General features: G+C 32.7%; 1 protein-coding gene across 8 annotated transcripts in view; it reads left to right on the plus strand.

The window, feature by feature from the left end:
• The window catches only part of Smr (nuclear receptor corepressor smrter), a 98,838-nt gene that overhangs the window by 26,095 nt on the left and 46,661 nt on the right, over positions 1-26,082 (plus strand). For all 8 annotated transcript variants that reach the window (XM_076389491.1, XM_076389489.1, XM_076389495.1 and 5 more), the window contains 2 exons: positions 17,607-17,907; positions 24,332-24,944. In XM_076389491.1, coding sequence (XP_076245606.1) covers positions 17,627-17,907; positions 24,332-24,944 — 894 coding nt within the window. In that variant the 5' untranslated portion in view covers positions 17,607-17,626. The remainder of the gene's footprint in view (positions 1-17,606; positions 17,908-24,331; positions 24,945-26,082) is intronic.

Genomic DNA, 26,082 nt, shown 5'->3' on the forward strand with positions numbered 1-26,082 from the left:
TTCCTCGTGCTAGCTGCCCATGAACGATCAGTTCATTTAATTCTGACTACACAATTACATATGTAGTACAAAATCAGATATGTATAGGGGGAATGCATGTACAGCATGAACGAATATAAGAGCAACACTGTTTTCGTTTCGTGATCATTGAGAATTACTCGTCGGAAGTGATGAATCGTGAATTGCTTAAATACTTAGAAAATGTCTAGACAGATAATAGGTAGTGGCGTATAAAAATAGGAAATGAAGGGCAAAGTCTACTTTCTAATTATAGAAGAGTACACATGTATTACAACAGTAATAATTAGACTGAGGATTTTTATGCAATTTCATATTTTCATAAACACAATTAAAGGTATGGAACCTAAATAAAAATGTGTTTCATCTTTCAAATACTATAATAGTGATCACACTACGACTAGCAACTTTCAACATTTGCTACGTCTTCTGGATTCACATTTTTACATTATTAAAATTAATTCATAATGCACCTATTTTCTAAGAAAGGTGGCTTTAACTTTTTTCCTATAATATGCAAATCTGTTTATACAAACGCACGTATCTTTAATCTAACATAACCGTGATATCTACCATAATATTTTTACTACTGTACAGGGTGCTTGGCTACTGGCTAGAGGTCGAAGAACACTTAGGGCATGATTCTTAAAACAAAACAAAAGTTAAATTCTTAAAATAAAAGTTAAAACAAAAATTGAGAATGATTTCGTTTCTGAGTAATTACATAACCTCTCAACGACAGCGCATTTTTGCCTGGAAAAGCATTGTACAAATGGAATTGGACATGACACTATTAAAAAGCTTTGTGTTTATAATCAGTACTCATATTTTATAATTAATGAAGAATTATTTAGAAGAATTTTCATAAATGTACCCCTGGTATGATGCATGTTGAACTTGAACTGAGGCATTAATTGTGAACAATATAGCTACCTGAAATAACTTATTTTATTAATAATAAGTTATTTTACTGACATTGTTACGTCTGATCTGTATGCAAACTGGCAGTAGAATAATCTGCGAATTGAACACATTTCACGTGAATTTCAAGTATTTTTAGAATAAGTAAGAACTCTGAAACAAAACTTTACACTGTTTCGTCATTTTTTATCTTTCTTCTATTTTGACACTTAGAATAATCCTCTAAAATTTCTGACACTTCTCATTAAACACCCTATATCACTGTATGAAACACATTTAATGGAGATTGCAAGTCTGAAGCATTTTTTATAAGGTCAATATAATTCCTATTATAACAAGATTTAACCTCTAGCTTTTTATACATTTCACATTTTTATAAATGCATAAAAATTCGCAGTCTAATAACAGTGGATATAGCTACCAATGAACGTAAAGACAAGGGAAAGAAATGATCTGCTTTTCTATTTATTAGTAGATCGATAAAAATGTGGAATAGTATGTTCAGTATCTATAATATTGTATTTGTACAACTGGACTTTCCTATGAAACAACGCGAAAATTAAGTGTGACATCACAATCAATAAACAGAGTGTAGGAATTGCTTTAATTCTTAAGGGACGAAGGATGTACGGCGTACGGACGTAATGGACTTTCATTTTTCCACACACAATTATAAAATACATGTAGCAGGCACCGTACCATGTTCTGTTTAGAAAAATTGATCTAAATAATTTTTCAATTACTGTAAATTGTACATATGCATATGTACCATTTAAGGGGTACATATTTTTGTCATAGTAAAAATGTACTTTTTTAAGAATTTATTTAAGAAAAATTATTTTACGATCTGAAGTGATTTGTCTTTTTTTTTTTTTTATTGAAAGGAGGGTACATTCTGCATTATTTACAAAAATTCTAAAATTGTATATGTATGCATAAGTAAATATAGTCTATAAATTAATATCCGTAAATGCTCTTTTCGGGAACTAGGTATGCCAACGTTTCGAAATTATAAGTTTACTACATTTTATTGTATAGTTTTTATTTCTGTAAAAGTTATGCGCGATCCCATGAAAAGTTCGATCAACTGAAGTCTGATCACATACCAGAAATGGTATCGTTTCATATCAATGTTACCACAAATGGATCACATACCGTTTCTGGTGTGTAATCACTAGAGAGGTGTTCGTACTAGTATGCTCGATGCAATTGTTTTTACAGTTTTCTACTTCTGTACAAATAGAAATAAGCAGTTTACAGAAGCAATGCTATGCTATGCAAGAGTATTTATATTTAAATTAAATTGAATTATTCGTAAACTTTATTTTTTATATAAACCTTTGTCTTTATATTTATATTAGTATATATTAAAATTAACTCGTAATTTGAATGCCTTTTAAAGTGCTAGATTAGAAATCATGTATCAATCATGTAGAAATCATGTAGGAGATTTAAAAAGGGGGCATATAAAGTGACTTTCATAACGCAGGAACAGACTATTACACGTATGAATTTCATGAGTTAATTTTTTCATAGGACATATTACAGATTATTTAGAAAGTTAACTATCAGGATAACATCAAATTCATTGATAGTGATAACGTAATACACATTATCCATCATGAAAGAATTAAGATAGTTTAGGAAGAGTTAAAAAGTGAAAAGTAGTTGTTTATGAAAATTACAAAACATATTTCTGGGTGAATTTGAAGAGAAATAATATCAAAATTAAGACTCGACTAATTTTGTGGTTGCACGGCAAAACGATCTAAGTCATATGTTTTTGTTTTGCAAAGCATGTATTGGTATTGAAAATTTTCAACTTCAACACCCACTGGGTCATTCCATGCTAAATCGATCACTTTTTGACCTTGATATCAGGGATTTTGTTCAAAATTGAATATGATGTAGTCCACATGAAATTATGGGGGCAGAGGGTTAAGTCACCATTTATCTCGGGAACTATTTGTCATATTGGGTTGATTCTTTTTTCATTTTAATCGGGAAGGTATGGCCTATTTTAATAATATATTTCTTAATTGGAAACTCTTTTTTGTAACATAGAAAATTATAAACAAACCTTTCTGTTGCAAATTTCCTTTTAGAGGGTCGGGGGTCAAAAATTAAAAAAAGATGTGACCACAGTCCTTGAACTTTAGCCTACACAACAATCTATTGTCGAATATGGAACTCGTAAAACTAACTCCGCAGTGATCAGTTACATGTAGTGGAGCGAGCCGCTTCAAGTAAGCGACCCGCACGCTCGAAGTTTATGGTCGTTCAATCAGACTTCTCGCACCCTATGTTATTTGACTAAGGTGTAAAAACAATATCGGCAGATCGCGTATCAGTCTTAATGGAGCCATTTGTACATGAAGAAGAATTTTACTAACTGTTGAAGGAAAACATTATGTGCCACAAGACTTTTTGGATACAGCCCTTGTTTAAATACGTATAAAAGAGAATATAAAACTACCCTTCAGGTATAAATGGCATCAATAACAATAATTGATAAGCAACTTGTCGATATTGTTTTTACATCCCAATCAAATAATATGGCGCGCACCACTACCTGTAACTGCTCACTGCAGAGTTAGTTCTACGAGTTCCATTTTCGACAATAAATTATTTTGTAGGCTAAGTTCAAAGACTATGCTCATATTTTTTTAAATTTTTGACCCCCGACCCTATAAAGGAAATTAGCAAAAGAAAGGTTTATTTATAATTTTCTATGTTATAAAAAATAGTTTCCAATTAAGAAATATATTATTAAAATAGACCAAACCTTCTCGATTAAAATGAAAAAAGAATTAATTTAATACGACAAATACTTCTCGAGATAAAAATTCCTAATACACCCCGGTTTCACGAAAATAGGCAAAAATTGAAAACTTTGACCGCCTGTATTTTTTAAACAAATTCGAGAACAGAAAAATGATGACTTAACCCTCCCATAATTTCAGGTGGACTACATCATATTCAATTTTGAACAAAATCCTTGATATCAAGGTCAAAAAGTGATCGATTTGGCGTGGAATGACGCCACTGTGTTCTGGACTTACATTTTCTTGAATTTTTTTGAAGTGAAGATACCAAATTTTTAAGTGAAGAAATTCTTTTAATTCCCTTTCTTCTTTTTGCAAACGTAGACTTTATATTTTAGATCTCAATTAAAGCCTTAAGTCAAATTTTTTGAAAATGCGACACATGGTCGTTTTGCCTTACAGCCATAGAATTGACATTAGAAGCTTCAGAAAAGTGTTATACATTTTTTTTGTAAGTAAACAGTCTTAAAAAATTTGACAATTCGAGATATTTAAATGTTAAAATGTTTCATGTGAGTATAGCAGCTATCTATCATAGCTTGAATTTAATGATTTGCATTTCCTTATACTATTTAAAATAAAAGAATAAAACAGTTTTATGATTAAGTTACTATAATTGAGCATGCAAATTTGTTCACTTCTATCTTTTAAATTCATATACTTTAGTACTACTTGGTAGTAATTTGAAAAACTTTTTTCAGAAAGGGACAAGTTATACAAATCTGGTCTAAAGTATTATTTTATACTTTTATCATTATGGACGAAATACTTTATTAAATATTGTGGTAAAGAAAGTAAACAATTTCGTTCATAATGTCGTTCATAGTTTTAAGATGTGTCTCAGTAGAACTCGTAAAGGGGTTAAAATCGAATCATATTCAAGAGGCGATGAATGATCTACAGAATAAATCAATCGCAGTTTTCTTCAATGATTAGTTTTTCTGTGATGCAATCTGCAAATTGTACCTCACATGACTTGCAAGATTAAACACCTCAGCTCAAGGATTACGAATTAAAAATCGCAACACTTACTTCGACAAAGTGAACCTTCGTCATATCAATTTTAAAGTAAACAACAATCGATAACAAACTCAGAATGAGCTTTTACAATTATTATTTATATATTAGCGAATTTATTCTTAGTTGCTATGAATAGGCTAAAATCGTTTTGTGCTACAATCTTACTTCATTCTAAGAAGATCTGACATTCATTGCAATTGAAAAAATATATAAATAAATTAAAGGTGGGTTCGAACCTAATTTCTAAGTTTTAGGAACTGAGATCTTAGCAAAAGTTTCGTTTGAATCTTTATTGACTACAATTAAACAAATCATAATCCAAATTCTTGTTCAAGAATGCTAATGTCTGCGCTCTTTCTGAATCTAATCTACTTTTTTATCGATTATAATACTAGATGTAGTCTTTCAAAGAATACTATTGATGGTTGCATGATGGGATTTTCTTGATGTCATTAAATTTAGTTACTGTTTTCTTACCTAGATTTCGCGATTTTGAGATACCCATGCCCAAAATAAATGCGATATTTAATTCATTTGTTCAACTCTCGGGTTATTTTGACACATAATAGAATTTCTATTGTAAATTAGTTTTGGACAGTGATTATATATAAAAACACATTTTGAACAACATATTTCTTTTTAGTTTTCTATACGCTTGATGCATGAAATAAGTGTATTTTTTGCATGATTCTTAAGGTGAGATTTCCTATAAGTGCTCCACGCTGCGGTCTGCGTTTGCATCCAAACGCACCTGACAGTTTTTAGTACACACATTATCTACTGCATTTGTTTTTTGTCTTTTCATTGCGTTTACAATATGTGCGTTAGATGCAGACGCAGGTCCCAGCGCCAGGCGCGTATAGCAAATCTCGCCTTTCTAAATAAATTTATTTCGCTTTTAATATTTTGTACTGTGTTTAGGATCAAAGTGACCCTGCATTCGTCGTACGAGGGTTAAAAGCATTAGGCTAGGGACATATCGAGCACAGGGTGACGCAAGATGACGCAAAAACTGCATCAAAAGTACAGTGCAACTGCGTTGTGCTTCCGACGCGCCAATGTGCGGGTCGTCGTGCTGTTCTTTACAAAATCCTGCGCTGTGCTGCGTCATTCTGCGTTCAATGTGCGTCTAACATTTAATCAAACGCCTTCGAATCGATGAGTTGAAAAACGGTACAAGTTCAAAATTAGCAATCATCAAATAATCTCAAAACTATGTTTGGACCCCAGAGCCAAAGTGTACTTGTAAGTCACACAGCCTAAAACATTAAAAAAAGGCTTCTGTGGATATAAACGACTCAATTTGCTGACAGTGTTAACAAAAAAATGATTACCGATAAAGGGTTAATAGCTACGCTCTGTCTGTTGGGTTCAGATATGTAAAATGCGCAGAACTACGCATTAGGATCAAATATCTCAAAATGCGATTTTTGGACTTGTGTTGTTCTTCAACTCGCCGATTCAATTACATTGTAATATAACAGTACATTTGTGATAGTACACAAGAGTTATTTAGTACAGCAGTTCATGCTTAAATACCAATAGAGTTGGGAGTCTGCATTGTAGCTCTCTCGTAACAAGCCTCGAGTTCGAATTGGTTTCAATACCTTTAAGACCCTTGAGATGATGAGTTGGGCTCTGGAATTTAGGCGAAATAAGTTTATCGAAATTTAAACATGTATTTATTGTACTTATATAAAAAAGAGTTTAAAATGATTAAAAAGTTAATAAATGTTGTCCTTTCCTGAGCTTCTTAGGTTCTATTTACATAAATTTTGAACTATTTTTCGAGATTACTGCCCCAAACATACCCACAGGATCATATTCGACGAAATTTCAGTAAAAGATAATTTTATAGGATTTCATCTTAGTAACGCCGGATCAATAAGTCCTCCGTTTAAAATGACGCGATCACTATGAAAAAACGAGAGGTAAAGCACGATGAGAACACGTGTTGTGCAAAGTCTGGCAATCGTCTATAAATTGATCTCTCGAACCTTCTCTCCTCATTTGACTGAATTCAATGTGTATGTACATTCACTAACTAGCCTCTGTATGTTTCTGTTTAACCCTTTCTTTGCCTGCGTAGCCATATAGCTACATATTAGTTGAAATAAAAATTTTGTTTAACTCTTTTAGTGTTAATACTCTAACCATAGATATAGTGAAAATTGCCAAGCTAATATTTACTTAGTTTTTATGCATCAAAAACAAATTTTGTAGTCACTAAAGAGGTTATTATTTATTGGTGAACGAAATTTTTTTCATACGTCGACGAATTCCTTCCAGAGCTCGCATTTAGCAGTAAAAAAAAGTTAAAAGTTAAACGAGTTTTAACCCTTTTAGTACCTACCAAACAAGTTTTCCGAGTACCGCCCAGAAATACCTTGCAAAATATGCATTTTTGGAGATATTTATTAAAATTTCGATATTTTTCTAAACTCTGTAAAACAAATATTCTTGTTCAATAGACGTATTTTTTATTATAGAAACTTATTTTATAAAAATTAAGCGTTATTACGCGCATTTAATCCTCAACTACGAACACCCAATTTTAAGATGCGCAGAGTTCGATTACAACCTATGGATATTAAATATTTATAAAATTAATATGATAATAATTGGAATGTAGAAACGAGGTATGACATATTATATACCTAACGAATTGTCATTATAAAGTCTTCCGTATTTAAATGAAAATATTAATAAGTGTATCGTGTGGAGTTTACCAGACTCAACATTGTGAAAGATTAAATTGTATTAAAATTAGAAAGCCAAAATATCGGCTCAAGGTATTTCTCGTGATCCGTGAAACCGATATATCAGCTCTGAGGTACTAAAAGGGTTAAAACATTACTGATGGATTGGTCGTTGCAATTTTAACATTGCGTCATAGCGTCAAGTCGGTATCTCGACACTAAGAGGGTTAATATTCTTTATTTACCACTCTTCAGAAATAACAACGAATGGAATGAGGATTTAAATGTTTTGAAAATGTTAGAACTTCTTCGTGAACTATATATTTGACATGAAAAGTGCTCCAAATATACATATTTCTCTGTATGTAGTTACATGAGTTGGGAAAGAAAGGGTTAATAAGTTTCGACATGGAATTTCGAAACAGACAAAATTTTCGATAAAGTTTTGTCCGAACCTGTGTTAACGCGTCAAGTGGCGGCACCGCTTCGATTGATTACATGCTGTGTAAACACTTATTTCTATATAAATGTTCACACTGTATGACACTGACACTCGCTGATTGAAGACCTGAACTCCTCATCTCCTAATGTGATACATTTATAATCGAGTCAGTAGTTCTACAAAGTCCCAGTCTTCTTTTCGATACATGTATCAACCTCGCACTGAACGTGTTAAAAACAGCCTATAGGCATCGTAACCCTTTAATTATCGAGTACCACTTATGTATTATTTATACAACTACGTTATAATTATGATAAAAATAGAGGAATAACTGTTTAAATATTTTTATTTATGTCAGAGTAGATAGTGGAATTTATATTTGTGGTAGGTAATTAGATAATCATGTATGTGACTTTACTATCAATTATCATGTGTTGCTAATATTTTTAGTATACCTTAGGGCGTTTGCACACAAGCCAGCAAAATGTAATAAAATGGAACTTTTCACAGACAGTTCAGCCCGTCAAAAATTCGGATCAGCTATCAGCATGCCCGCATAGAATCCGACAAACTGGATGTCTGGGCGACAAATATTTTATCGGTTTCAATATAAACTTAAGGCTGGCATAATATGATATAAATATCTTTTTTTGTAGGTTGAAAAATGGAGAAGGTTCTCAGGTCAAATTAGTCTTTTTAAATGGAATGCTTTATTTTTTATGCGTAACATTATAGTACATGTTAATGGGAATCAATGTATTTTATCGCTAAACGTGGATGTACCCAATACTGACTTTCGCCTTTTTTTTACTTTCGCTTAAAATAAAATAAAAATAATAAATTGCGGTTTATAAATTTTTAAGTAACCGCACTGGTCGATACACGTGTTAGAATCGTTGATCGGTGCTGAATTCGGCGACGGCAAAATGCGGGTGTGTGTACAAACGCCCTTACAGGTTAGAATGAATAGTAAAAATACATTCACGTCGTCATATTTTAAAAAATAGCTATTTAAGCTTGGGCAATACTTAAAAAAAATAGCTATTTAAGTTTGGGCAATAGTTAAAAAAAGATAGCTATTTAAGTTTGGGCAAACTCGTAATAAAAACGACTCTAATCAATTTTTGTTTTTTTAGGAGAACAAATAATATTGTAACATCGTTATTTCTTGGTCAATCGATTTTTTTAACAAAATATTCATCATAGTACACATTTTGCGTTTTTGATGGGATAGGTTCCATTAAGTTCTGAATTTCATTTCTGACCACTGAAATGTGTTTTCATGAAAAATCGTGAAGTTTGATGAAGCCTGTTTTACTTATGAACTTTTCAATTGTTTCCACGTCGAAACAAATGCAAGAACACATTAGTATTAAAAGAGATCACATTTTTTTTATTAAACAGTCAACATACTTAGTGTACTGTATTTCTGCTTAAAATTAATTTTGTGCACAATGAAGTATTTCACTAAAATACCTGTGATCACATTAATTCACACAATATTGTATACAGAGTGTCTAAAAAATTTATGGTACAAACGAAAAGGGGGTGATTCTACACAAAAAAGATAAGTTGAAAACGAAAAATGAAATCGTTTGGTATGCTTTGTTTTCCAGAAAATTGTCTTTGAATTTTAACTGACAATGAGTACAAATGCACCGAAGTACGTATGCTTTTAGGCATTTGAGGGGGAAGACGAGGAAAGAGGAATGCTTCTATTTAGTTTACCGTAGCATAGAAACAGTCAATAGTCCGAACAAGAATGTTCTCCTTATCCCGTGTACTCTTCAAGCACTCAGAACTGTACTTACTTCCGACCACTTGTACCCGATCATAATTGAAACTCAATTTTCTTGAAAACGATGCACGATATCAAAGAAGTTTTTTTATATTCTCGACTTATTTTTCCATGTAGCATCATTAACTTTCGCTTGTACCACTTGTTCTGAGACACCTCTATAGAGGATATTTTGAAGAAGTTCACTGAATTTTTATTCAGTGTAATATTAATTAAAATAAAATATCCAGTCGTGAAGTATACAGATATAATCCTACATGAATTAAAATTTACAAAATTTATTTTATTTTGTAAATTATACAATAAAGTCGCGAATGAAATGATGCAGATACACTCATCTCATTATTATCTATTATTTCGTAGGAAGGCATAATGTGTTTTCTATAAAAAAAAAAAGGATAAATGTAGATTGGTGTATTAGTATTTATTGCTTTCAAATCTCGGGGACATATTAATCGAAATCAAAATCTGATTGACGTTGTTCCGTCGCGAAACACGGCTTATGGCCAGAGGTCTAGAGACCGTGATTTGGTTTTTCCAGACAACTAGTCACCATACGAGCTCGTTCCGCACCGAAAATCGTTCGAGTCGGTTCCTGCCACGAGACTCTGGGAACAATAGGGTAACAAAAAGGCCCCTTCCGTTGGAAGACTCTCGAAACTTGGCGCGGTCAAGCTGGTCCACGCGAGTCTGTTGTTTCGAAGGGGAGATTTTCCACCACCATGTGGCACACGAAAATCTTAAGGCGCTCCTCCTCTCTCGGGACACTGACCAATCACGGTAAAAGAACCCCAACGTCGCGAGAGGGGATGATTGTCTTCAAGCGCTCAAGAAGACAGAATCGATCCAAGATCGATTACGAATCGTATGAAAACCGCTCATCTTTCGGAGCATAAACAATCAAACATTAGCTCAGCATTCGAAGCACCAATTTTATATGCATATCATACAACACTCACTTCTCTTGTACGAGGTTCAACCTTTTATTTTGAAAGAGTCACCTAAATTTAATTATGCTGGTAACAGTTCGCGATTATCGCGATTGCGTAAAGCTGCGTATAGACTGGGATACAATACCTGGAAACAGGTGACGGCGACATCTTCCTTTTTATTATTATTATTATTATTATTTATCTAATAGCACAGAAAAAGAAAGAATGTTGTTGCCGTCGCCTCGCCTGTTTACAGTGATTGTATTCTAATTTATTTCGGCCTTAACACGAAGTCGCGGCGCGCAAGTATTCGGAAATGACTATTTGGCCGCGATAAAATCAAAGTTTTCACCATCTTCGATTATTTAATCTTTGGTGTCATTAAGTTTCTAAATTTTCGAGGATCTTTGCCTGAAATTTTATTTACCATTAAAAATTGTTTACGTAGGGTAATTCTGACACTGAAATCTGTAATATGCATTGTCTTTAAAGATGTTTAACGGTTTGTGTTTCTCTTTTTTGCAAGCAATGATATTAACATTGAATTACTTCAGGCTTCGTGATTTTTGTAGAGAAAAGTACATACTTTATTACCGTAATAAAAAGATTAATAAAAGTCTATGACCGTTTTGATTAGACGTACTCAAAGGTATCCACTTTTCTAGTTCAGTTATTTCAGTCTTTAAAGTAAAACTTATCGAATGGTGCGTATTGGTCAAAATTTCACCATGAGCTTGTAGTTTAGGTTTATTTTTTTAATTTGTCTAAATATCAGCTATAACTATTTACTACTTTTTTAATAATATAACTTTAAAATTAGCGGAACGTTATTTTCTTTATTGTTCTGCTTTATCGTTTATTACTTTTTTCATTACTTACATACATTTTATGACTACAAATGTTATGTTACATTGAAAAATTTCTAATAAATATATTTCTTTTGTTTTTCAATTAAATAATTTCATTTTTATCCGACATAAAAATAATAGAAAACTTACTAAGCAAAATTAATGTAAATGGTGTTTTTTTTTAAAAACATATTTGGTGATTTTCTTGAAGCACATATTTGACATTCAAAATACTCCAAACATAGATACTATTTTGTAGTCTTTAAATAATTTGAGAAAAAAAGGATTAAATTAAAATATCTTTTAACATCTTCTACATCTACACCTATAAAAAAATTATTGACATGGGATTATATTCCATTTGAATTCAAGCGAGTTTGATTTAACAAATTTCTTTCTACAGATCACGAATAGTAAGCGAGTTATTGATTTGGCCTGTATAATTTCCTGCATAAAAAACAGAGAGGCTTGAAAACCCATCATAAATTTAGGTTTTCCGTAATTATTTTATTAATTCAGAAATATCAGAAAGAAGAATCAGAAGCTATTTCTGGCCATCAATCTCAACTTCATTGTCCTTTACAGTTAACAGAAAGACATTTTATTGAAAAATTTCTCCGAACGGAAAGAGGAAAAAACCACCAATGCGTTGTATATATTTGGTTCCAAAGGAGATAAGGCAGGACCACGGATTATGAAAGAAGCAAAATCGTATTGTAACGACCGTGATGTCAGATTATGTATTTCTTATTTTAAAATATATCATACACAATTAAATCTAAATTATTACGTTGAAGTAAGTGTTATGTTGAAATTAAGTAATATCTGCGACATATCAAATCTATTTCTGTTTTCATTTTCATCTTATTTTGACTTTTCTCACATGAAAATTACTTATCCAATCGATTTTTGAAAAAGATAGGCATTTCTTGAGCTACATTTCTCAATTTTACTAGTCACAAAAGGGGTTAAACACGAGATACATTCATAAGCTGTGTCTAGACTTTCTTGACGGACTGTACATAGCAATTGATACGAATAGCATGTGACTGCTGCAGACACTAACTGCTAATTGTTTGCTTTTTTGTGAGTTCGATGTTTACATAGATTTTGTACATTGTAGTAATAATTCGCTATGGACAATTTTAGCTATTTTTTAAAACGCTAGTCTAGCAACGAGGTAATTGTATTATTATAACGTAAAATATTTACCAACTTAGCTTTTTTCACAGTTGTAAATATTAAAATTCAATACATTTGTATTTTAAAATTCAGAACTGTATTTAAATAATGAATAAAATAACGAGTACATTTTTATTCAACACAAACGAATGTTTATAATCGCATAAGAATTCATCTGAATAATTTTGAGTGACGAACTGTTTTTATTTAGACAACAGTATTTCTCTAAAAAGAATGAGTTCAAATAGTCGCTTTAAATATTTATATAAAATAAAATAATATGAGATTTTGGTAGGAAGTCAATTATCAGAAATGTCTTCCGGTGAAAGATGTTCTCCTTGACCCCTAAAACGCTGAGAGGAAAACGAGATTTATATGCATGCGTTGCAAAAAACCAGTTTGTGTAACATACAAAAAGGACATTATCTTGAATGTAGTAATGTGCATAAAAAATACATATTCTCTTTTTGTTTTTGCAGTTGAATCATTTAATTGTCATTAGTAATATTTCATTAATGGGAAATTAAAAAATTGTTTTTTTTTATTTGATTTTATATAGGTACATATGTAAAGATATCCCTAATTCATCCTTTTAATAAAATTTAGCTATTTTTCTTTTTCTTTTTATAACTTTTTGATAATACAGTTAGAAATTGTTTACATTTTGATAGAGTAAAAATTAATTTCGTTTTTACAGCTTTGAGCAATTCAAGTTTTTAAATATTTCTATATTTTGATGTTGTTAATAGTAATATACGTAGTTTAACCCTATTTGTTTAATAGAATTGACAGTTTATCCATTTTTAATAATGCAGCTTGTTGATTACTATTTTGGGTAATTCTAAAAGTATTTTAAGGTTTACCGACTTACAGAAACAAATTATACGGTTTCGTTTGTTTATTTCTGTGGTTGACTCATACAGCCGTATATTCTGTATAAATTAAATTTTAAAGCGAAACGAATCCTAAATACATATTATAATATAAAATTTTGTAATACGCTGTTTTTAAAAGAAATACTCTATGAATTTTGTGGTAGAACCTATTGTAAATCAACATTCTCGAGGTGTGGTATTGTTGATCGAAAAGAATATTCTGTAATATGAATGCATTAAAAATGTATGAAATTGATAGATTATATTTACGGTCATTTTTTTATCGAATTTATAATTGGCTCAAAAATATTTTTCGCTCTAATATTACTGGAACATAACTTATGATTGGTTCCACGTGTTCCTTTCAAGCTTGTAATTGGCCAAATTGACGAGACATTTGTGTTAGAGTACAAGGTACTTTTTAGCCGAGTGTAGAGTTAACTGATTTTATTCTAGCTATACGACTAACTACATGCACCAAAAACTATATTATGCATAGGATCAATCTTACACATTTACACTAAGCATGCGTACGTGGACGCGTGTTTGGAATAAGAAGTTAGATATAGATATGTAAGTAGATGCATATCGGGTGAGGAATAGGTGTAGGTAATGGTCTAATTTGTTTTCTATATTTGTATTATGCCTTGTTAAAATTTGTTACTATACATATATATATTTTTTACATTTACTGTAGTTTCATCTTATTAATGTCTTTTTTCCTAGCAAGTTTTGAAATCCATTAAAACAGCTTTTATAAGTAGGTAATATCTATTTTGAGAAGACTCTCACTAATCCTCCTACACTTACAAATGTGTATGTAACATTATCCTTATGATTTATACATGTAGCTATCTATACTTTCTGTGATCAGAAATTAAATAAAATATTTTTTTATTATTTGTTAGTTAAGTTTGGTACTCTTTCTTAAAATTATTTGGAATAAATGTATCGGTAATTTTAAAAGTGATTCAAGTAAAAAATGTTAAAAAGTTAAATCTATCAGTCATTTTGAACTGTAAATCAATGCAACGTTAAATAAGTGATAAATTCAACTTTTTAACATTTTTAACGTACGGGTCATTCCACGCGAAATCGGGCACGTTTCGGAGCAAGTTCTTGTAATTTGCTCAAATTTGAATATGTTGTAGTCTTTAACGATATTTAAACGTACCCCAAAGGATTTTTCAAAATTTTGAAAATTGTTGATTTTACAGCTGTTTGAAGTTAAGTGCTACCTTTTTTTTAAAAAATTATAGCTATTGAACTAGTAAGCGGATGGAGATGAGCTTTACGGTGCTTATAGAGAAAACATTGAAGTTTGTAAAAAAAATTATTTCATTTAAAAAGACTTGTTTTTTGATCATCTTTTTTGCAATTATTTTAAACAAATGCAGGTTTTTAAGATGATGCGCGATTTTAAAAATCTGAAAAAAAAGGAGAATATAGTTTGATCCTTCCCCTTGATGGACAAACTTTCAAAAAGATGGACATTTTAAAATTGACCCTGTGAAAATTGCCGAAAGTTGACGCTGCGTCGAGTCGCACTGCTGTGGCGGGCGCGTCGTCGCTAGCAGCCTACTCGACTCCAGCGGGCGAACGTGCGTTATTATTTGGAATCAAGGCGACTTCACCCAACATTACTCTACATTATCTCCGAGCATTTGCAAGGTTCAATGCAATCAATAAATATTGGTAACTCAATCTTCGTCTTATTCTTGAAAACATAAATATAATCTCTTATATCCTAGCTTTCATTTCGAAGATTTTGGTATTAATGCAGAATGGCACTTTTTTGCAACTTCACATGGCAAAAATGAATGTGAACTTGTCAATAAGTCTCATTGACAAAGAGTGAGTTACCAATATTTGCCGCCTTGATCGCAAATAATAACGCACGTTCGTTCGCTGGAGTCGAGCAGGCTGCCAGCGACGACGCGCCCGCCACAGCAGTGCGACTCGACGCAGCGTCAACTTTCGGCAATTTTCACAGGGCCAATTTTAAAATGTCCATCTTTTTGAAAGTTTGTCCATCAAGGGGAAGGATCAAACTATATTCTCCTTTTTTTTCAGATTTTTAAAATCGCGCATCATCTTAAAAACCTGCATTTGTTTAAAATAATTGCAAAAAAGATGATCAAAAAACAAGTTTTTTTAAATGAAATAATTTTTTTTACAAACTTCAATGTTTTCTCTATAAGCACCGTAAAGCTCATCTCCATCCGCTTACTAGTTCAATAGCTATAATTTTTTAAAAAAAAGGTAGCACTTAACTTCAAACAGCTGTAAAATCAACAATTTTCAAAATTTTGAAAAATCCTTTGGGGTACGTTTAAATATCGTTAAAGACTACAACATATTCAAATTTGAGCAAATTACAAGAACTTGCTCCGAAACGTGCCCGATTTCGCGTGGAATGACCCGTACATCACTTTTATAATTATCAGCACAAATGAATTTCATTTTCATACTCCGTTAGACATATGAACTGATTTAAAAAATAAAATATCTTAGGAAAAATAAACATGTAAATACTCTTCTGGTGGGAAAAAGAATCATGTTTGCTGCTGATTAGAGATAGTCTTAAAAAGGAATGATTTCGCGCTTTGACTTTCTCTGCTTATTTCGAGCATGTGAAACAAAATATTAGAACATATTCCAAACTTTGTGTAAGATATCAGTTGTTTAATTTTTTTCGTATTACTATTTCATATGCAACGATTTATCAGTAATGATATCACTTTTCATATTCACACAATGATGTTATTTTCCACTAATTATTTATATAGAGTTTAAAGTTATAAATATATACAAATATTGATCGATTCATGAAAGGAATTGGTGGTGTACTCAATTTTATCACTACGATTCTGAGCTCTCAGGGCGTCAGCCAAGAAGATGAGTGAGCGAACACTTCCCTTCATTAAGGTGGAGGGAGATCTCTCAAGGCAGTTCTTTCTCTGATCCAAGAGTAGTTGAGACACGTTGTTAAGTGGTGACATAGAGCCAACGCGCATCAATAAATAGTAGTGGGGAGAAAAAGAATACATAGGTATTGACCTTCAAAATGCTAACAGAATCGCGCTGTAGCATCACTTTTATTTATCTTTAAAATGTTTCATACTGTGTCATCAAGTTCATTATTTTCATTTAAAATATGAAAAACTAAGTAAAAAATAAAAAACATCATTTTCGTACACACTTATAAAGAACTGTAGAGTCAATTAGAAAATATAGAATTTTTCTGAAAATAATTAACTACATTTTATTAAAAGCAACTAAACTACTTCAAACTCATGAAATACTGTAATAAACGGCCATAAATACTATACTATACATAGTAAGAAAAATATAAGCTACCTTTCAAAACAATATATAGATTATTATCATTGATTACATTGAGTAATTTAATATTTTTTATCATCGTTTGTTATGTTAAACAATAGATATTTGATTAAATTTTAGTCAATGCATATTTTACAGTGCAGTAGTTAAGCAATTATGTAAATATAAATTTCTATTTCATTGTTCTTGACAATTTTATTTTCGAATATGAGAATTTCTCGCAGGGGTGTGATGTGTTCCTGCTATTCCGATTTCAAATTTTATTTCGATCACTGGTATACCGTACCTACTATAGATATAATACAATTAAATTGGCAGAATAGTAATGTCGGTTTTCGACAGTGGTACAAATCAACATAACTGACAGTATATACTTCCTCACGAACTCAATATACTCTAATAGCACTACATACATCTTATTATGTGTAAAAATAAAAGACAGGGCATAATAATTGCTCAGCTTCAACACTCATTACCAGTAATCGGGACTCTTACCCCTCTGTGGGACCTCACTATTCTCTGCAAGATATCTGTACCTTACTCAACTTAATGAAAGAAAAACATACTCCGAATTCCCTAGACCTACCATTCTTAAAAATTGGCCAGATACGATCCTGAACCTCGAACAATTTCCAAAGCAGTACTGAAATACGCATAAATAGGCTTAGATAATAAAATGAAATTTTGTTGAATTGTTTCAGTTCACAATGCGCTAGGGGTGATGGAGACAGTGGGCAAGACAGTCCAAGTAGTGAGCGGCCTGGGAGTGGGGGGTCCGGTGGGCCCTGTGGGTCCAGTGGGGGGAGATTTACATCACCATCATCATCCTCACCCCCACTCCCATCCTTCACACCCACACGCCCACCCCCACGGTCATCCTCACGGGACCCATGGCCACTCACTCGTCGGTGTAACGTCGACCCCCGGCAGGGGTCAGGCACAACCACCGGTCTCGCATAATCAGCATTTACCCGCGAGGTCTACTCCGGTACAGCTGCACAGGTAAGTTTACATTATACATACATACACGTTCCTCTCCCCATGGCCCTCGTGTGTAGCATATATGCAAGTACACTTATACACGCTGTAATTAAAGCGGCGCGTGTTTCTCTGTTGAGGTGGACTTTTGCTAGTGGTAGAGTAGCAAATTCAATACCGGTTTCGAGTAGTGTAACTGAAAATTTTGAAGTTAGTTTTGGGGTGAATGTGTACAGAAGTTGCAATAGGAAATTATGTATGGTGGAAATCGTGAGACTGTCTTGTCGTATATTATATACTTATAGTGTTCTATATTGTATTCTTTATTCTATGTTTTTCGTTATATATATTCTTTTATGTAATGTGTCTTTTTTACAAATCTAAATTTCCTTTTTACTGTATTTTTTCCTTGTCACTTGTGTATATACATTTTCAAGTAATGTGGATGTTTTGATGGATGCTATGGGTTTTAAATTACAATTTTTTATATCAATTCTGTGCATTCTCCAAAAATTCTACTGCATGTATATGCGTGCACATTATTGTATAAATTCATTACAGCAGGATTTTGAAAAATTATATCGATTGAATTTTTATAGTTTTATTATTTATGAACCCAAAGTAAATTTTAAAGCTCGTCATTGAAGAGTGCTGAATTAAATTTTTTGCTTAAAATTGATAACTAAGAAGTATGATTGCAATTGTAATACCTTCTAATGGACTTCATACACGATGAGATTAATCTCTTCAGTTTTAAAATTTTAGAATTACATGATCTGTATCTCATAAACGTTGTATCTACTATATTTACAATTTACCTAAATTTAGTGTAAAAGATTTCACGAACTTTAACGTTATAATTAATACTCCAACATAAGAAAATGTTATAACTATTATGCATACTTTTCTTTATAAGTTTTAAAATTATAAATATAGAGACAAACGCTTCATTTTCAAAAATTGAATGTTTAAAGATACTTTAACATTTCTTTTTGTTTTATTAAATAATATAAAGAAGCTACATAATATGTAGTTGACTGTATATGTATTGAAAATTAAAATAAAGAATCTTGAAATACGCGGGTATAACAGATTGAAGTTAGATACGTAATATACGCTCAACGTGCTGCGCATGCGTATTGCCGATTTTACTACTACTGCTACCTGTCGATTCTAACCTCAAACGTCAACGTGCAACGTTGATTTTTTTAACCTCACAAAGTTTACATTTGGAATCTATAGCTCATCAAAACATATACACAAATGATCGTGTACTGTGTCCCCAAGAAAATATTTAAGTAAAACGGTGAATTTTGGAAATGTAATGTACCAGATGTGGAAACGGAGAATGTACGTGGAAAGAAAAGACTGCTTTGAAACTCAAGATTATTCCTTTGTATGATGAAGTAAGTCTTACGCAGTTATTTTTGTTGCTCTGTTCATTCTCTTTTAAATATATAATGTTTATTTATGAGTTCTTGTATGTAGAAAACTGTATCCTCTTCACAACATTTGTTACAATAGACTGACTAGCCATATTTGTATAAGATTTCTTAAGTTAAGCATTTTATTAGTTTCGTTAACCCGTTCAACTTCATATCCTAAAATTATTAAAGCAATACTATGTAATTTGATACATAAACTGTTTATTTTCTATCGTAAATTTAATGTTTTCTAATATCACGTGGGGTGATTTTATTTTCTGTAACTATTGTATAAAACACTGTTAGTTTTCATTCAAATTTTAGTATTTCCATGTATAATAATTTCTGCCGTTAAAGACGATGTAAAGATTAAATAATCTGTTGCAGAACGCGGGAAAATAGGGAAGCGTTAAAAATAAACTAAGTAATGAAAAATAACACTAACGTTGATAACTTATCATTAAAGAAACTCAATCTAAGAGGCGAATATAGAACATAATTAAGCATTATATTTACAGTCATTCTTTTTACGAAGTGATATTCATTTGACACCCCAATGGAATAATTCTTCAAAGTATGATTTACTTTTACTTAGAAATGAAAATTAAATTTTATTTAGTTGAATTAACGCTGTCGCGTATAACAATAAGTAAAAATTTTTGATGGACGTATTTTTGAAAGATGAATTTACAGTTTGATTGGCAGTAAATTAGGATAAATACGAGAACTTGTTGAACGAGGAAAGAGAAAGCTAACAGTAGGTCGCGCGGCAGTGATAAAAGATGGCGGTAATGCCAGAAATGCAGAAGTCTGTACGTATTTCTGAATGAACTAATAAAACCTTATTTACACGTGTTACAAAAAGTGCAAATATTGTATAGAATATGTTGTATTAGTGAGAATTAAAATGAGTAATAATATATTCAATTTCTCTTAGCTATTAATATTTCGCAATAGACGGGTTCATTGGAAATTTATAAACAAATATTTATAAAAAAATGTAGACAATTGTATTTGACAAAATTGCGTAAAGCTTTTCTTGTAAATTTTCTATCAAAGGTTTCGAACAACTCATAGTTTTATAGCTGTTATAATTTTTTACCTATTTAAAGCTTGTACGTTTTCAAAATTTTCTTATACAATAAAAAGGGATATCTTGTATGTGATAATAAATCAGTGTGTAAAGGAGACGCGAACATATAAGTGAGAAAAAACGTATAAACGGTGGAAAAGTTTCAAGGTCCCGCTGATTTCAGTTTCCTGTAATTCTGTGTTACATGGCGAATAGAAAAAGTGATACTCATTCTCTATACTGTAAAAGTGACATTATTTTATACCATTCCTTCAATTTTATAATTAATTACATCAGTGTTTTATTTAACAATTAATTACAGAGATTCCTAATTTAATAATAATTTTTTGTTCACATATTTTTATTTTCATTGTATATAGGACTATACATTATACTTCAAATTGCATATCTGCATGTGCATGTGTATCTGCATTACGTTTATAATGTTGTACCACAATGTTATCCACAGATAAAGGCGGGGGAGGGCAGATATACCTTTGTTTCCTTTTATACATGATATTTTGTTTGTGTTCCGTCCTATATAGAGTAACATCACAAGTAAATGGGAGGGAGTGAGGTGCATAAGCTCCAAAACTTAAATTGGACCTATCTATCGTATGTGTATCATTCATAAAAGGGAAAAAGAGTCGGCGATACATAGTATTGAAGGTGGAGCAGGGGGAAAGGTTCTAGGGGAGGGGAGGGGGTCAGTGACCGTTACATCATCGGGAACTCATAATCTAGGAAAATTCATGAGGCGACCTAACAACTGCAATAGTAGTGGACACGGAACATGAGTGAAAATAAACTCATTCATGAATCGATGACGAATTTTAAAAACGACCCTGAAAGCGATGCATGATGAAGCATTTGAATATCTTTGTCGTTTTTGAACTCACCAAGGAATAAGGAAAACAAAAGTTGTTTAGTTTTAAAAGAGAAATTTTTCTTTCCTCTTCTTCCCCTTTTCTTGTCTTCTGTGGGTATATCTGATAAAAAAACGTTTGGGAATATATGAATAATATGAATAAATGAGTATCACGGAAATACGTAACCTTGATTCTATGTTTTCTTTCTGTTTGAATACAAATTTTTAGACGATACAATCGTCTCAAAAGTACGGGTCATATTAAATCCTAGGTGTCGCCAATGAAACTTAATAGTGCAATGCATTTGTGAGGATGAATAATTTCTTTTCTAATTTCAAATTTTTTCCTTGTCGTGTGACGCATATAAAGCTATGATTAACTCTTACTCGAAAAACAATTTTATTTTGTAATCATTATTTTATTGTTGCTTAATTTTACTTAATTTAGACTTTATAGAATTTACATAAAAGGAATAATTCGAAATGATTTTTATATTTATACTCCGTAAAATATGTATTGACTTATATACATTCGATGCTACTTTAATAAGATGTATCGAAAATTTTTAAGGAAAGTTCATCAGACAGTTTGATACGCAAATTCAGGTAGTTGCTTAAAGCCACTGACCATACCATATTAGATTGTTATCTTTACTACTGCATCCTTCACCTTTTCACTCTGCTCACTATGATAAAAAAATGCAGTACTAAAATATGTATGTATTCATTTTATTAGTGTGGTCAGATTTCTTATTCATATCAAATAAAAAATCAAAAGTATGATTGCGCATGAAATATTATGATATTTTTATTCAGTATGTAAAAGATTCTGATCATTTGTTAAAATATTTATTTGAATTTATAGCACAAAATTTTAATAAAACAAATGCTACAAAATTATAAAGTTAAACAATTGCATGGTTCTATTAAAAACACACACTTGAGAATTGATTAAAGTCAACAATAAAAAGGAGATTTTTTTCATATTTCATTCCTCAAATAGTAGAATTTTCATTTTTATTATTTTTTCTCAAAGTTCGTATTCGATGAAGATGTTCGAAAGCATGATTGTTAAGTATACTTAAGAAATGCGTAGTTATTAAGTAATTGATAAATGCACTTTTTTGTCAATAATCGTGCTTGTAGCGCACATTATGTACGAACTGGATATCTTAGCCAATTTTTAATTTCTCTAAAACGATTACGAATAATTTCAAATCTAAAATTGCATTTGCTTTTAAAGGACTTATCAAATTATTCAACGTAATTAAACGTATCGTACGTAGTAAACGTATCCGAAATCACGTAATACAGTATAACTTTGTCTCCATAATACATGATATTCGGGAACAAATGTTTAAAGTATTCTAAATAATTCCTGAAACGAATTTCGTTAAAATTTGAATTTGCCGAGAAAATACAATATCGGGCAGCGCCGAGCAATCCTTTTCAGTAAACCGCCAAGCAAATAATGCTACGGCCCTACGTACGAAACCTACCCGAATGTATTCCGATGATCTGGCAACGTCGCGATAGCAACGTCGCCTTACGAAAGCAGACAGGCACATTCACCCTTTGTGATGTTCTAACGCATGCGCAGTCATTTCTTACGGAGAATAGGCACCGACGCACCGGCACGCGGAACCATGATGTGTGTTGTACTGCGACACCGCATATCGTTATATCTGAGGGCGCATGCGCTTTGCGCTTGCCACACATGTGACAAAGTACCGCCGAAAGGTCGTCTGTCTGCTGCTGCTCTATCATACGCATTGCCGATGGTGGATTCACGTGAATCATGTTTTTACGGTGTGACGCGATTGGTTAGTCGATCGTCATCCGTCACTCTTTATATGCATTTGTCTTCCACTATCTAGTTTCTTTCTTCTTTTCTTTTTTCTTCCACATTTGGACTTTGCACGTATTATTAGTTTTTGTACATTAGGAATAAAAATAGATCCGTTTAAAGTTCTGAAACTTAATTGCATTACGTTAGTGTTCAATAATAGCATTTTATTGCGCATGCAATTTGAAACATTCATGGTTCTCTAGATTCTTCATTGTTGATATTCGGTATGAAATACGGTAATTATGATTATGTGAAGTTACGTAACAAGTATTTGAAATAACTTAATTATCAATCGTTGTTTACTTCATAAAACTTAGAAATTCTCGTGCGTCATGAATGAATTACTACATAACCTAATTTTATCAAAAAAAGATAGGCTGGAAAATATGCATGTATATGCGATTTTTACGTTTTACTATTTCTAATGCTCCGTATCTTTAATGTAAATACGATCTGCAATGCTAAGAACGATGATACATGATGATTATGATGTTCATTCAAAAAGAGCCGTTATCATTACACAGAGATTGTCAGCTATAATTTGCATATTTAAAGAAAAATGGAAACTGTTAGATACATATTTAGTATGACAGGCGTAGTCTAAGCATTGGAAATCCACTAATTCAATAAGCATAAATCAATTTCTTTAACTGAGTTTTAGTAAACTTTGCGTAAATCTGCTTTCGATTATAAAAAATTTAATTGTTAGTAGGTTGTTTAATGTTACATTGAAAATCATATAAATAAGTTAATCTCTTAAGGCTCCCAACCGTGACAGTATTATAATGTAGTCATATGATATAATAAAAATTTGTATAATGTTATAAAAAACGGTATGGGTCAAAGGGTTAAACTAAACACTACTATTATATCCTGAGCATGTCTTAAGTTACGTAGCGAAGTATCATAGAACAGTTTATTAACATTTTCAATTCGATTCATATTCCGCAAGAAATACACTATCCATCACAAACAAAAAGTGCGAAAACCGACTTCCACCTAGTAACCAGGTAATCATGGTTCTTCAAAAACTGTCTCGTACGATCGAAAATCCAAACATGCTTTAATTACTTCGAAGAAGATATAACTCAATTCAACAACTTAGCAATACCTTATCATAATATACGTACTTTAATATACTTCTATACATAATTTTCCATCATATCCCCCACACTTTCTCATTTCTTTCATTTTCAATTCGTACAACTTATTTCTCCGATTCACTGTGATTGCAGGCCAGCGCAAAATTACGTGAGCATCAAGAGCAGTAGTCCCGTGTCACCGAGAACTGTAGGAGCAGGCGTGACGTACGTCCAGGGTGGTGCAGCTGCGTCCTCCACGGGAGGAGGGTCGACCGGAAGTGGCACTGCTGGAGGTCCTTCAATCGGTGGTAGTGGCGGTGGCGGAGGGGGTGGCGGGGGTGGCGTCAACAACTCTAGTGGCGCGAACAGCGGGACCGGTGTCGTCGGCGCTGGAGCTGGTGCTGCAGGTGCCGTGTCGAATGTGGCACCACCCGGAAGTGGGAACAGCAGCGGTACCAGTAATAGTTCTGGTGCGGGGAGCAACAGTGGCGGGAACGGCGGCACGGTGGGTGGTGCGCCAGGAGGCTACGTTGCCGTGCCCATGGCTGGCGGTCTGAGATACATCCACTCGTATCCACCGACGCCGACGTCGGCGTCGGTGCCGGCCGTGGCCACGGTGGTCACCTCGGCCTCGTCGGTACCGACTTCTGTACCGGTTCCAGTTGCCGCGCCTGCGAATCCACCCACGGTCAGTGAAACGCCACCGCCATCGCTTTCTGGAACCGCTTATGCTGCGAGAGATGCATACCGCAGCGCCACTACGAATGTAGGTATCTTTCACTTCGAATCGATCATGATTCGATGGAAAATTATACGACACGTTTCGTATCTGTATCGTCTCGCCGCGAGAAACCACGAAACTCGAATGCCCTGTCGATTGGTTAGAGAATCTTATAGGTTATGTGTACGAATCGATGATAAATGTTTTTGGTTATGTTTACAAACAATATAGGCGGGATCGTAAGACGTAGTAATCCTTTATGTGATTGAATGTTGGAATATGTTAGACGAAATGCGTGTATACAGTGTCTGGACTCTGTCCTTGACTTTCACCCACTATCAGTCCTGCTCCGTTCCCTTTCGTTGCTGATATAACCTATCTTTTCGTACGGACTGTGGCGTTGTTTTCAGCTCGTCTCGTAATACATCGAAGTTCTATTCGTTTCAATACGATTCAAGACTTGGACGAATGTTCTTTGATTTAGATAGTAATTTGTGATACAGTTAGGTTTTTCATCAAACTAAATTAGGCGCTCTTTTTGAATCATTCTTCAATGTATCCTGAATTTCTGGCAATTTTAAAATGTAATTGTCAGTGGATTATTGGTCAACTGTAGTTTGGATTGTGCATTGTTTGTACTTCAGAGACTGTTTTCGTACTTTAGAAATTTAAAAACAATATGGTAATAATTCTAAGGGTACCCTTTGTATGTAGGGTAAATAAATATACTAGACTAACAAATCTTTGCAAATAAATTACAGAAAGTGATTAATATCAAAATTAATTTGGAACAGAGAAAGAATTATTTGTTAACTTTTTTTTTCCAAACTTTATTTGTTCCTATAATCTGATCATGTATATACTTAGTCAACATTATACATCCCTCCTGCCTCTTTCCCTTGCTATATTCATGTCTGTATGTATCTACACGTGCGGGTGTATGTAAGCTGGAATAAAATCAGTTTGAATTACAATTTGAGTGCAAGGAACGCGTGTAACGGCGTTGTAGGTGTATCGATAGCGTACCGTCTAGCCTCTTGAACCGGGTCATCGATTTGTTTGAAGTAGGTTTGTGCCGGGAGGGAGATGATTAGGCAAGATAAATTAAATAAGAGTAGTCGGAAAAAGAGAAAAAAAAACACGTGTGCATAACAAATGGAAAGAAAAGATAGAAAAAGATAGA

Source organism: Calliopsis andreniformis, chromosome 12, assembly GCF_051401765.1.
Source record: "Calliopsis andreniformis isolate RMS-2024a chromosome 12, iyCalAndr_principal, whole genome shotgun sequence".
Classification (NCBI taxonomy): domain Eukaryota; kingdom Metazoa; phylum Arthropoda; class Insecta; order Hymenoptera; family Andrenidae; genus Calliopsis; species Calliopsis andreniformis.